Consider the following 14,396-nt stretch of genomic DNA (forward strand, 5'->3'; position numbering starts at 1 on the left):
ATCTCACTTTTTCAAAAACATCTAGCAAATATTGACAAGCTATGTGTTCTAGTGAACGGTTGTCTGTTACTGTTTTAATGTATCTATTTAATGTGTCTTTTGTACCTGTCACCACACCTGCTCAGGGACCACAGTTGAAAAAGTGTATCCAAGATTTATCCAAGATGGATAAACTGGCCCTGGAAATTGTAAGCTGAGTCTTTGCCACATTATGTTGACCACTTTTAGGCTTAGCTTAGGTTTTGGGTTAGGCATTAGGATTGGGCATTAGGGTTACCTAGGGTTGATTGGGTTCATAGAAATGTGCACTCCAGTGGTGGAAAGTAACTAAGTACATGTACTCAAGTACTGTACTTAAGTACAAATTTGAGGAATTTTGACTTTACTGGATTATTTTCAATTTTCAGTTCTTTACTTCTACTCCACTACATCTCAGAGGCAAATATTGTACTTTTTACTCCACTACAATTATTTGAAAACTTAAGTCACTAGTTACTTTGTAGATTTTTATTATAATTACAACACATGCATTAACCACTTTATCCCTATACTTTGGCTATTTGAAAATAGCAGATCTACAAGCTCACAACGTGTCGCAAAAGCGACGCGTTGTGAGCTTGTAGATCTGCTATTTTCAAAAGATTTGTATACATTTTGAGCACATTTGAACACATTGTGAAATAGGACATGCATTCTGCATAATGAGTACTTTCTACTTTCGGTACTTTAACATTTTGATACCAATACTTTTGTACTTTTACTAAAGTCAATTTTGAATTCCGGACTTTTATAACAGAGTCTTTTTTACATTGCAGAATTGATACTTTTAATCAAGTAAAAAAATTGAGTACTTTCTCCACCACTAAGTGTGATTCTACCAGGAGTGAACCTAAACTACTACATGGAGGGTGCTGAAACGACCACAGACGTTCCCCTGTGATTGGCCCGGCCCCAGTCACGTGACTGCGCTAACCCGGAACAGCTCCTTTCAACCAAGCACACACAGTACAGAAGCCGTTCACATTCTCTCGTAGCGCACATTGACAGGTAGCAATCTGCTGGTAATACACATAACAATCTGTCTCTGTTAATATCGGGAATTCTTATGTGTCTTTATGTATAATCAGCCCTCTGGCTGTGGCCAGTGCGTTGCTTCTTAGCAAGTTCATGCCAAGTGTTCCAGAAGCCGGGTGTGTGTGTGAGTGTCAGGCTAGCTGAGTTTAGCTAACATCTCAGCAGAGGCCTTAACTTGAATGAAACTCTTCACTTGTGTCCAGCAGAGACGATCTGACTGTAGAGAGGTGACGCGAGATAATTAACGACGTAGGTGAGAGAACTGTCACATCATCAACGGTGTTGACTGTTAGCCGACGGAACGACGGTGGCTGAGCTGACTGCCTGACGGTAGGAACCTGCTAAACGTTAGCTGACTAATAAAAGGTGTGTTCTGTGTTGTTGTAGTGTTTTTGTTGTTGTTGGAGGATTGCTCAAATATACTGCAAGATTTGAGCCTGCGATCACAATGCAGTGTTTCTCAAATGTGGGGGTCCAGGGACCATCTAGGTTCCTTCCTTGAGGGGGTTCTAAATGGACCCTTAAAGGTTCCATTTGTATACTGTCAGAGTTATGGGGGTCCTTGGAATTAATAGGTTTGAGAACCACTGTCATAATGTTCCCTCTGTTAGGAACCACCTCCTGATGGCTGTCTCTTGTCTTTTAGGACCCCCCCCCCTCCCACAGATACAGTGGTTTTCTCTTGGACCATAATTCCCCCCCTCTTCCCCTTCCACCATGGCTGCAGATTCGATGGAGATTGACGACTCTCTCTACAGGTAAGTGTCATATATCTGTATTACAGCCAGACCACTACATGTTAATAACAATAGTTAATAGTATGTTATCTACTTACCTTCACTGCACACATGCGTACAACGCCACTGTGTTTTGACATGTACGTCACTCCAGTTATTCTACTTGTATACGCCTCAAACATTCTTCCTATTCACTCCTGTCCATCTCAATTCCTGCCCATCCTACTGTTTCAGCCGTCAGCGCTATGTTCTTGGAGACAGCGCTATGCAGCGGATGGCCCAGTCCTCAGTATTTCTCAGTGGAATGGGAGGAGTGGGAGTAGAGATTGGTGGGTAATCTGCAGTACCATGTTCTTGAACCACTTCCACACCTGGTGTCCCTATTTTGGGCATGTCATTATAACAATGTGATGATAATAATAATAACGATAGCAAAAATAGCAGATGTACAAGTTAAGTTCACAACGCGTCACATTGCAGTGCGCTGATATTTTGTAGCTTGGCTATTTTCATGTGACACAGAGTTGTACGACAAAATATTAAATGGGGCTTACCATTACCATTACCATAAGTGGTTAAAAGAAAAAAAGATTTGACACAGTAACACGTTATGACATCATAATACCATCTTTGATTTGCCATCGAGCAAAGATATGAATTGCCTCTTTGGTACAATTGGCTTGGATAGTTACATAGTTACAACTTCATTTGAAAATCGCTTTTCTTTGTTCTTCACAGCCAAGAATATTGTGTTGGCTGGTGTGAAGGTAAGCATTCTTGTGAAATATCCTACAACACAGACCTTTTTAAGTTTGTTTTTGTTTTTTATAATATCCTGTAGAACTGGATTGACCATAACAATGTTGTTTGTGTGCACATGTGTGTTTACTGCGTGTGTGCGTGCATGGTTTCCTCTTTAGGCTGTTACTCTCCATGACACCAAGCAGTGTGAAACCTGCAATTTGGGCTCAAACTTCTTCATCCGCCAACAGGATGTGGTGAGCCAGAGGAAAAGGTAAGCGGAATGCAGGGCTCGCCACTTCTTCTATCTCACTGTTTAAGCTTTGGTTCAGATTATAGCATGTAGCATTTACCTATATATATATATATATTTCCCACTCTGTACTGTTCTATGTTAATAGAGAGGGTGAGAGAAACAACTGCTGAGTGTCCTATGTCTGTGTCTTAATTGATGTCTTTTTATACATGCATATACACTAAATCTTCCTCTCTCTCTCTCTCAGAGTGGAGGCAGTCTTGCCTCGGGTAGCGGAGTTGAACCCATATGTCCATGTAGACATGTCTTCCTCTACTCTGGATGACAGCACTGACCTCAGCTTCCTTAGAAGATACCAGGTGGTGTATCTGCCCCACTGTCATCTTTTTATCAGTGTGCCTGATAGGACTGGACTTAAGTCCCAAAATGCATGTTAAGAGGTCAGGTCATTTTTGAGGATGTTGTACAGACTTCAAAACATTGTTTGTTGTCATTCAGAAAGCAAAGCGGTAAAACATGATCAGAAACATCAGAGCATATCAATGTGTTTTTTTGCACAACACATTGCTTAAAATGTTGTCATTTTGAATGTTAAGACTAATTGGATGAATGGCACATGTAAAGATAGTCCTGGTTGTTGTTATTCTGTGGGAATCCTTGGGTTGAATTAATTTGGTCCCAGGCTTGACTTAAGATGAGCATTGTTCCGTTTACCTCACTGATGTCTCTGCAATATCACCAGGGAAGGTTCATAAGAAGGTCTGACTGAATTACTCTGTTGTCCTCTGCTGTGTTGTCTCTAGTGTGTGATTCTGACTGAAGCCAGACTGAGCCTGCAGAAGAGAGTGAACGAGTTCTGCCACTCACAACAACCTCCCATTCGAGTACGTTTACACTTCCATTAGAGGGTTACAGACAGAGCACTGACTCAGTTGGCAACTCATATTTTGAAATTTGAACATAAAATCAAAGCATAATCAACTGACTGTCATCTTCTCTTCCTGGTAGTTTATTGGCTGTGATGCCTATGGGATTTGCGTACGGGTGTTCTGTGATTTCGGAGACGAGTTTGAGGTGTTTGACCCCACAGGGGAGGAGCCTAAAGAAATGTTCATCCAAAGCATCACTCAGGTAAGGTTGTATGATTGAAGGCATTTGATGTTTGGTGAATGCAGTTGTTTAGGCCTCATTTGTATCACCCACAAGTACAGATTGTCTTGCATGGATTCCTTTTCTGATCTGTTTGTGTTTCATTTCAAAGAATTGTTAAGCCTTTTTGAGTGAGTATTAGTTAGTTTCCTCAATGTACTGACATAATTTTGTCAAAAGCGGTAGATGGTGGAATTTGGGCAAAAAGCAAGCGGCCACGGTGAAATTCCACCCATAACATTAATGTGTCCCCATTTGCCCATTGCATTTCCAGGACAACCCTGGAGTTGTGACCTGTATGGACAATCGCACCCACGGCCTGCAGACAGGTCAGAGTGTCTTATTCAGAGAGGTCAATGGCATGGAGGAACTCAACGGCACTGCAAGGCAGGTTTCAGGTATAGACCTAGAGGCTCATTGCATTTTTATTCATTGAATTGAATATTGAATTAATTTGCCATTTGTAACCCTGGGGGCAGGGCCAGCCAGGGAATCACATCACAGACAGTATGCCACATTTGTCATATGCCTGGTTATTTATAGCAGGTCAAACATGTCATCTATCTGCTGCATTACATTGTTAGGGCTGTTACTTTTTTCATGCTGAACTAATTTCTTTACAAATCTTCAGTTCATTGCTGATTAATCAGATTTGATACTGTAATTCCCAGAGTGTGATATAAAGTGTGTGCGGCCACTTTATTGTCTCTTGAAGACTATCATTTGGATAAAGCCAGTCAATGACATAATACTGGTAAATCTTGACAGGGGCTGTAAAGTTTGTCTACACTTCAGATGATATGTTAACTTGTTTTTTGGAACCCTAAAACTGTAATTTATTTAAAAGTGAAATACAAGCTGAATAGTGAATACTACACAAAAGTATTACGTGTGTGTGTGTGTGTGTGTGTGTGTGTGTGTGTGTGTGTGTGTGTGTGTGTGTGTGTGTGTGTGTGTGTGTGTGTGTGTGTGTGTGTGTGTGTGTGTGTGTGTGTGTGTGTGTGTGTGTGTGTGTGTGTGTGTGTGTGTGTGTGTGTGTGATACAGTCCTTACACCACACAGTTTTGCAATAGAGGACACGTCGAATTTGCAGCCGTATGAACATGGAGGGTTCTTTGTCCTCGTGAAAACTCCTAAAACCTTCAGCTTTGTAAGTTAACTTTCAAACCACTCAGCAAGGTTGACTTTGGATATTGTAAGATTCATTGAGCTCAAAGTGTGTGTGTGTGTGTGTGTGTGTGTGTGTGTGTACATGTTAGGAGACGATGGAGAGACAGCTGTGTGATCCTCAACTACTGATCCCTGACTTCAGTAAGCCAGAGGTGAGAGTTCAGAGCAGCTCTGGTTCTGTAACTATTGATTGGATTATCTGAGGGAAACATATCCATCACCTGTCTCTGTCTCCTGTTTGAAATGCACTCATCAGGCCCCACTACAGATCCATGCAGCCATGCTGGCACTAGACGCCTTCCAGGAGCAACAAAGCAGACTGCCGAACATTGGGTAACCAAAATCTATTTACTTTTCATTGTCCTGCTGCGTACTCATGTACTCGTTTTGTAGGAGTCCCTGTTTCTGATGGGGGTCCATAGTGCTTATCCAGAATTCGTCTTTAAAAACAGGAGTCAAACTCCTGCCCCTACAAATTATTAACTATAATCTACACTAAAGGGTATAATTTTATAATTTGTTGAGAAATTATCAAAATGTCGAAATCTTCAACACTAGGCTGGATTCAAAATCACACTAAATATCAAAGTGAAAATTTGAAATCGCAGTAGGGCTGCACAATTAATAAAATTTGTATCACAATCAGGATTTTGGCTTTCCACAATTAAATTAACATGATCGTTCGATTATTGACATAATACCTACCGTATATCCAGAACCATGAAAAAATAAGACTTGAAGATGTAAAAATAATATATGCCTACAAAACCATTTTAGATTGGAACCTTTCTAGAAACATTTATGGTTTGTTAAACAAGTGCTTGTTTACTCTATCTGTGTGTTCCAAAGCAAGCCTTTGGGGGTTTTTACAGCTGTATCTGATGATAAAATGTTCTCTTGATTACGTATATTCTTCATGTCACGCTATTTAATCCAAGGGAGGTAAACTCTTGTTGTATTTTGTTGTCTTCAGGTGTTTACAGGATGCTGAGGTTATGGTGAAGCTCACTGAGGAAGTAAATGCAAAACTCAGGAACAAAGTGAGCAACTCTCTTGTTTTATCTTGATGGTGCAGATGTTTTTTGTTTAGTTTATTATTTCAGCGCTTCCCAACCTGTGGGCCGTGAGGATATTGCAAGTGAGACCCCAAATAATTGGCAAAACAGTAGGATTTTAATGATAAAGTAACATTAATATATATTTTTTTTGTTATTTATTCTTAAATTCCTTGAAGAATGAGTTTTCATTGTAATACAGATAAATAGGAACTTACTGTAAACTATTCTATACTATGATTGATCAGGTATAGAATAGAGGCCTATTTGGGGCTTCTGCGCGTCACTTCTGTGACGCGTTTTGCGTCACAGAAGCGCGCAGCCCCGTGTGCAAGCTCGTGATCAAGCTTGTGCGCACGCTCGTGAGTCGAGCCCATTGGTCGAAACCGTTTTCGCTCGTTCGTGACAGAAGCCCCAGGCCGTTTTAAGCTGCAGTACCATGAATGGCCAGCAAGTCCATTCGGCTTCAATGAAACCACTGGGTTCTGGGGGCTTGCTTTGACCTCATCTCCGTTGCACTTCTCCTACCTGACCAGGCTCCAGTGAATGCTGAGTTGGTGCGCTGCCTCTCCAGGACAGCAGGGGGAGCCCTTCCTCCTTTAACAGCAGCCACAGGTGGCCTGGCCAGTCAGGAGGTCCTCAAGGCTCTCACAGGGAAATTCACTCCCCTGCAGCAGTGGGTAGGTCACAAGAACCTTCATTTAACCACTTTGGAAATTTAGTGTAGAGGGGGACTAGTATAGACAGGCAGTACTGTACAGTACCGAATCGATGCATGTTCGTTGTAGTTTTCCTTTCGTCATCTCTGCTATTGTTACATTTCCCTGACTCCTGTATTTTAGTTTTACCTGGATGCCATTGAGGTTGTACGACCGCTCCAGTCTCTTTCTGCTGAGGAGTTTGCCCCCAGGGGCAATCGGTACGATGGACTCCGAGCCTGCATTGGCGAGTCTATGTGTCAGGAGCTGCACAAGCTTAGAGTGTTCATGGTGAGCACTGCATTTTGCATAAGATGACGAGGTCTCTGTGTTTTTACATCTGTGTTGACCTGGGTCCTTTTCTACTCTTCCAGGTGGGCTGTGGTGCTATTGGCTGCGAGATGCTGAAAAACTTTGCACTGCTTGGCGTGGGATTGGCCAAAAGCTCAGGAGAGGTATGGAATTCTACTGTCTACCTTCCCTCTCGCCATTCCTCTTTCTTTCTTTCTTTGGTGTTACTGTGTCTATTGAATATTTGATTCTTGTGTTGTCTATCCTCAGGTGTGCATCACAGACCCAGATCTTATAGAGAAGTCGAACCTGAACCGACAGTTTCTCTTCAGACCACATCATATACAGGTGAATAAATATCCCTTTTCTCTTCTCCCTCCTCCATCTTTGACCTGGAGCCTTTGTGTGTGTACCATGTAACTGATCTCTACAGCTCTTTACCGGAGCGCAGAGCTTCTTTCCATCACTTCAGCATGGATGTACTGTGCTGTTCCAGCGTTTATCCATAGTTTCCTAAAGCTTAATTGATATTCTGCGTTTATCCTACGCCATCATGTAGGGGTGTTGCTTGCCAAAAAGAACAGAAGGTAGTCAGGACGGACGAGGACGTGTGACGTTGGTTTACAGTATAAAGAGTATAGCTTTAATTTTTTTTCCCCCTCATGTTTACTGTTTCATGATGCCAAAGAAATCACTTGACTGCAGTGTGTCACCAACTTTTATTCCATGATCACCTTGCTCCAACATGTCTTTGACAGAGTCACTGCTACATTTCCAAAATAATTATCTTGGAGAAAAGCGGGCCCTTTGAATGATGTTTGTCCAAGTGGCTTGAAGTGTAGACTAATAAAATGTACCAGCATTTGGCTATTGATATTATCCAGTCCTGGTTGATGGGCTTGCGGCATACGATGGTCCTCTTAACTGATATTTTTATCACGGTCTGTCCACTGTGTCGACCAGAACTCTTAAGTGATACCCTCGCTGTCCTACCTGCCTCCCCCTCCTCTATCCTCTCTTCCTCGCCGTGTCTTTCTCAGAAACCCAAGAGCACCACAGCAGCTACAGCCACTCTGGAGATCAACCCGGAGCTGCAGGTGGACTCTCGCCTCGACAAGGTATGTCCGGCCACCGAGAACATCTACAGCGACTCCTTCTACGACCGCCTGCATTTAGTCGTCACGGCGCTGGACAGCGTGGAGGCCCGCAGATACGTGGACAGGTCAGTGGTGAAGGAGCTGTTGATGCATTGTTGAATCCAGATTACAGGGCAAGCCTTTCATTCGGCGTTCACCCAATTATGACTCTCCGGCTGAAATGTTGACTCGCTCTCTCTCTCTGTGGTCTGTTAATTTCACAGTCGTAGTGTGTCCAGTGGGAAACCTCTCCTGGACTCTGGCACCATGGGAACCAAAGGACACACAGAAATCATTGTGCCAAACCTGACAGAGTCTTACAATAGCCATGTGAGTCTGGTCTGCTGGGCTTGCATTTGTCCTTTACTTTAATCACATTAACTCTGGTGTCCCTATTTTGGGTAAAAGGTGTTATAGTGTCCTGCAGTGCTTTGAGTGTTTTCTTGTGCATTTCCAGAGGGACCCCCCAGAGGAGGAGATCCCCTTCTGCACGCTGAAATCCTTCCCTGCGGTCATAGAACACACTATCCAGTGGTCCAGAGACAAGGTCTGCCATCCCACAGTCACCCAGTGCATCTCACTGTCTTTGTATAATGAGACTTGATATAAAAACAAATAATGAGAATAATGACTCTCGTCACTTGTGTTGAGATTACCGGTATGTTTTTATTCCGACACACAATAAGGTACAATAGATCAGATATGTCAGTTATTGTTCCATTTTAGGTTTTAGACGCAAAGAAAAAAACATCAAATAAATGGATGATGAAAGATGATGTTTAAATAAATTCCATGAGTGAATTTGAATTAAGTCTATCTTGCAAAATGAAGAGAATTTATCAGTGAGTGGCTATATTGGATGTTTCGAAGAAAATTAGATATGGAAAAACAAATAAAGGGACAGAAATGGGACGCAGATAGAAGTTCTTAAAAGGACATAATGTAATTAAATTGATAGTCTGCGCTACACCGACTAGAGTTAACTCATCATTTTTACATGCTCAAGCCTGAAAGAGGTTTGTCTTGACATTGATCAAGATGTATTCTGCTAGGACACTAGCAGAATTACAATCTTCTCCCTTGTGTGTCGGCCATGTGCGGTAGATATACGTTGTCCTGTGCAAAGTTGATTCACCAACAGACCAAAATATATCTAGTATCTACATACTTTTGTAACAGTGAACCCTTTCTGTTTCTGGTTGTGTAGTTTGAGAGTTCGTTCTCCCACAAGCCCTCCATATATAACTTATTCTGGCAGACCCACTCCTCAGCTGAAGCTGTGCTACAGGTAATTATGCTGTGTCACCAACTGCAAAAATGCGTTCATCTCCATAAACATGACCTCGGTGTCAGGTGTTAAATATTACACTGATGGAAATACTGCTTTTAAATCCTTTGCTTGTGTGTATTGATGTAGAGGATGCAAGCAAGAGAGAGTTTGGAGGGAGCATTCCAAGTCGTTAAGCTGTTAAGCAAGCGACCTAGTCAGTGGGAGCACTGTGTCACGCTGGCCCGTCTGAAGTTTGAAAAGTATTTCAAGAAAAAGGTAATGTATAAACCATATTCTTATGGTGGCCATTTTGCTATTACTTCATTCTGAGTTTGTGGGCTTTCCCACCCTCTGAGTAAGAAGCCAGAGAAAAATGTCTGCCGTGTGAATATGGTCAATTGACGGAAAGAGGGAGTCCATCTCTTCTTGATACTGTATATTCACCACAAGCTACAAAATGTTTGACTGTGACCTTTGGTGTTCTCTTCATGTAGGCCTTACAACTGTTGCACTCTTTTCCCCTGGACACACGGTTAAAAGATGGAAGTAAGTTTGTCTCCCAAATCTATATTTTCTGTATACAGAGACTCAATAAAACAGGAATATTTATTGTTTGTGAATAATCCTTATGTCTTATTCCTCAGGTTTGTTTTGGCAGTCACCTAAACGACCTCCGTCGCCTATTGAATTTGACTTGAAAGACCCTTTGTGAGTAGGTTGTCATATTTACCATGTTTAGACACCTGTGTCAGTTTCTCATGGACTCATGTGCCGTGTTGTCTTGTTCTGCCTTTTCCCCACCAGGCACTTAAGTTTTGTCCTCAGCGCAGCACGCCTCTTTGCAGGAATCTATAGCATCCCATACTCAGAGAAGGTAAACTATCTGGCAACATGCACACTGGCACATATACAACACAAATACATTCTTCTTCCAGAATTGACAAGATTGTTTTCCTTCTTAGGACCTTACAGAGGAGGCGGTAGACAGGATTCTCAGTGATGTCCAGATTCCACAATACCAGCCTTCTGAAAAAGTAGGCTCATTGATTGATCGATCAGTTTATACAAGATAATGAGATAATATTGCTTGTTTATGACCTAAGCTACTTGATCGATTGGGTTGTGGGTACAACCTTTGAGCATGTCTTCCACTCCACTCCCCAGCTTATAGAAACAGATGAAGCTGTGAAAAAGCCAGATCATGCGAAAATGTCACTAAGCAGCGAAGAGGAGAGGCTGGCTATCACGCAGCTAGAGGAAGCCATCGCTGCTAAAGTCACACCAGGTTCCTACATACAAATACACTACACAGTCACACTTTAAAAACTCTTTCATACCGTAATTACAACAGCTGTGTGTGTGTGTGTGTGTGTGTGTGTGTGAACTACAGGGAAGTTGCGGATGACCCCGCAGCAGTTTGAGAAGGATGATGACAGTAACGGCCACATGGACTTTGTTGCGTCCGCGTCGGCTCTAAGAGCCAGGATGTACTCCATCGAGGCTGCTGACCGTCTCAAGGCCAAACGCATCGCGGGCAAGATCATCCCTGCTATCGCCACAGCAACCGCCGCGGTGGCTGGACTGGTGAGCAGGGAGCATGTGTGACCTCACGTCACTCTCATTTAACATATTTGCATTCATATGGCTGTCAATGGTCTGTTCTATATATAGTAAACTGAGTGCATTCCCGCTCCTTAAGGAGCATTTTGGGGCTGCTAGCCGGGCTGTTAGACTCTTAGCCTGGTCTTTATTCGTACTGTTTCATTGACCCAGGTTGCTCTAGAGCTGATAAAGGTGGCTGGAGGCTACGAGTTTGAATCCTTCAAGAACTGCTTCTTTAACCTTGCCATCCCTGTGGTGGTATTTACTGAGACTGCTGCTGTCAAGAGAACACACATCAGGTAAACACACACACACACACACACACACACACACACACACACACACACACACGTGCACACACACACACACACACACACGTGCACACAAGTGCAAGGTATCAATCCCCCCTGTGATCCCCTGCTCAGGGACAACATTTCTTTCTCCATTTGGGACCGCTGGACCGTCCATGGTCACGAGGACTTCACTCTCTCTGACTTCATGAATGCAGTGAGGGTGAGAAATGCAGTTTGTTCTGCAACAATATCATCATAATCGTACCCTTAATCGACTGGAAAGCATTTGTTTTTGTCTTCGTTTATCTTTCAAACAGGAGGATGATGTTGATAACGTGTCATTGTTCTGTCTAATAGGAGAACTATGGCGTTGAGCCCACCATGGTGGTCCACGGTGTGAAGATGCTCTATGTGCCTGTGATGCCTGGACATAGCAAGAGACTCAAACTAACGTAAGCACGAGTTACTCATCATGTTGAGGAAGGCTTTTACTGTCCAGTTGTATGTGTTGTCCAAGTGGGCCGACTGTCACTGTCCCGTCTCTCCTGCAGGATGCACAAACTAATCAAGCCATCGGCGGAGCGGCGTTATGTGGACCTGACGGTGTCATTTGCCCCGGAGGCAGACGGGGACGAGGACCTCCCTGGACCTCCGGTGAGGTACTACTTCAGCCGGGACGCAGATGGCGAGATGCCCTGAAGCCTTCCTAGACGCCACTCTCCAACCTCTTGTGTCCTTACGCCCATCCCCCCAATACATCCTTCACAGTAAAATCCTTCATCCATTCATCACTCTGACTGTACAAATGTAACCAGTTGGACACTCGCATTATGTGTCCATTTGGTTACATTTGTACACACTGAGGATTTTACTGTTTCACCCTTATACAGTACCTTGGGCCAGGGCCAAGAGCTTTCCCTTCATGATGATCTGACCAGGGATAACGCCTAGCACCCTCCCCTAGCCCCCCTGGAGCGAGGATGGCCAGGTCACAGTTGTTGTCTTCAGCCCTGTGGACCACTAGACAGCTCCAGTAGCACTTACCTGTGTACATAGTTTCCTCTCTGTTCTGTTTTCTACTCTGGTTGAATGCACAGCTCTGCCTGTGTCAATGCCTTAATTGATAACCTTGGTGTGTTTGTGGCAATGAGTATCTGACTAAAAACTATGTTTACATATACACAGATACAGCCCTCCCCCAATCCACAGAGAGCCCTTCCCCCTCCTTTTTACGTTTAATTTTTTTTATCTGGAAATCTTACGCCTAATTTATATTTGCGCTCATCATTTTGTGCATCAAAATAGCCGGTCTACAAGCTCACATCAAGTTGCAGCGCGATTTGTGTGCATAGATGGCTAATTTCAATGCACGATACCGACACCCAACTAAGTATACATCAGGCCTCAGAGGAACTCTGCTTTCCTCTCCTCTCCGTAATTGTGAAAATTACTCAAACGTTTTTGCCAACTACACAATCCTTCTCCCCCTTTCAGAAACGGGTCAAGCCATTTGTTGCACATTACTGGGGGTGAGACACATTTGGGCACAGCGGCCGAACCACCAAAGATACCGATTGTCTGTACATGATTTCACTCTTAATGACTTTGACTGCCTCATGAAACTATATGTTCGTACCATAGCTGCAGGTATTCTCTAGATATTTCAAACCTTCGGTAAGAGCACCACATGTCCAGCAGTTGATACTCCTACCTGTAGTGTTGAATGTACGAGAATAGCTACAAATGAATCAATGGTAAGAACAGACTGACAGCATGGTTTTAATACCGTAGCTATTTGAAAAGGCCTTTTCATTTTGACCCGGACAGGAAACATCAGTAGCATCAAACGGCATCACACTCCTAGTAGTGTTTAAAACAAATAACTAAACTTTTTTTTTAATGACTTATTCATGGTTTGTGGTGTTTTCTGACTTTGTATATGGATGTTTGTCCATGACTCGTATTTATTTGTCTGTTGGTCATTTTGTAACTTTTTTTTAATGTAAAACTGAGCCTGTTGCTTAATGGTGGAGTCATTAACCACATGAGCCTCCAGGCAGGGGGTTCTGTTAGGAGGAAAGTCCAGCAGATGGTGAAGACTAGTGAGAGTGAAGCAGATCTTAACGTGTCAAGAGGTGAAAAAAAGTATAAAGGAGGATTACTGCTCAGAGGAGGCTGTCCTCAGGGTAAGCATTCAGCCAGTCAGTTTGCAGATCCATCTCATAACCACATGAACCCTTGCGTTTATATGGGGCCTACATTCAGTGAAAATAGCAGATCTATAAGCTCACAACGCACCACTTTGCAACGCACTGTGAGCTTGTAGAGCGGCTGTATTCGGCAACGATATTTAGTGTTGCGCGAAAACAGGCCTAGTATAATGCCCTTGGAAATACGGTCAACTAATTAAAGGGTCCAAGTGGTTAACTGAAGTCTTCAGCAATGAACAAAGGTCAACCCCACATGCTTCTCTAACGCTCATCTCCCCACCCCAGTTAAGTTCAGAGGTCCAGTTCAGAGTGGCAATGCGATCACCTCCGTTTTGAATAGGAACCGGATTCTTTTCGTAAACCTGTAAAGAATTGCTTAGTTTAAATAGCAAGTAACATGAGGGCATAGACACCACCTTTTAGACTATACTGTAGGTAATCATCCTGTATTCAAATTGAGCTTGTTGCCGGTCAATTGTATGATTGAGAGTGAGACACTCATGGTATCCTCTACCACATCGACCCTTTCCTCAAACCTTAAGCTGGCCAATTTTATTTTGCACAGATCATGTCTTTCATGCTGACAATAGTTCTTGAGCAACGAATGATGTCATAAATATAAAGGAGAAAAACAAATCCTGTGTAATGAGTGTGATGTTTGTTCTTGTTGTGACAGACAACTCAACCAATGGTCCAATAAAAATGAGCTTTCAG

General features: G+C 42.9%; 1 protein-coding gene across 4 annotated transcripts; it reads left to right on the forward strand.

Annotated features, from left to right (window-relative positions):
* The first annotated feature begins 981 nt into the window (after positions 1 to 981).
* On the forward strand, positions 982 to 14,396 carry uba6 (ubiquitin like modifier activating enzyme 6). 4 transcript variants are annotated; one of them, XM_080420024.1, is made up of 33 exons: positions 982 to 1,047; positions 1,281 to 1,404; positions 1,721 to 1,832; positions 2,046 to 2,140; positions 2,550 to 2,578; positions 2,732 to 2,826; positions 3,056 to 3,167; positions 3,612 to 3,692; positions 3,817 to 3,939; positions 4,232 to 4,355; positions 5,004 to 5,107; positions 5,217 to 5,279; positions 5,384 to 5,460; positions 6,101 to 6,167; positions 6,719 to 6,862; positions 7,025 to 7,171; positions 7,255 to 7,335; positions 7,442 to 7,519; positions 8,212 to 8,393; positions 8,532 to 8,637; positions 8,765 to 8,854; positions 9,515 to 9,595; positions 9,725 to 9,853; positions 10,072 to 10,123; positions 10,222 to 10,285; positions 10,382 to 10,451; positions 10,540 to 10,611; positions 10,742 to 10,862; positions 10,968 to 11,161; positions 11,351 to 11,478; positions 11,605 to 11,692; positions 11,830 to 11,924; positions 12,024 to 14,396. In XM_080420024.1, exons 3-33 carry the CDS (start codon positions 1,792 to 1,794, stop codon positions 12,169 to 12,171), a joined length of 3,081 nt encoding a protein of 1,026 aa, XP_080276150.1. In that variant the 5' UTR covers positions 982 to 1,047; positions 1,281 to 1,404; positions 1,721 to 1,791; the 3' UTR covers positions 12,172 to 14,396. The 4 variants fall into 4 exon arrangements, with proteins under 4 accessions (XP_080276150.1, XP_080276149.1, XP_080276147.1 ...); XM_080420023.1 differs by having other exon boundaries at positions 987 to 1,061; positions 1,278 to 1,404; XM_080420021.1 differs by having other exon boundaries at positions 1,000 to 1,440.

Source organism: Gymnoscopelus braueri (genome assembly GCF_963280865.1).
Source record: "Gymnoscopelus braueri genome assembly, chromosome: 2".
Classification (NCBI taxonomy): Eukaryota; Metazoa; Chordata; class Actinopteri; order Myctophiformes; family Myctophidae; genus Gymnoscopelus; species Gymnoscopelus braueri.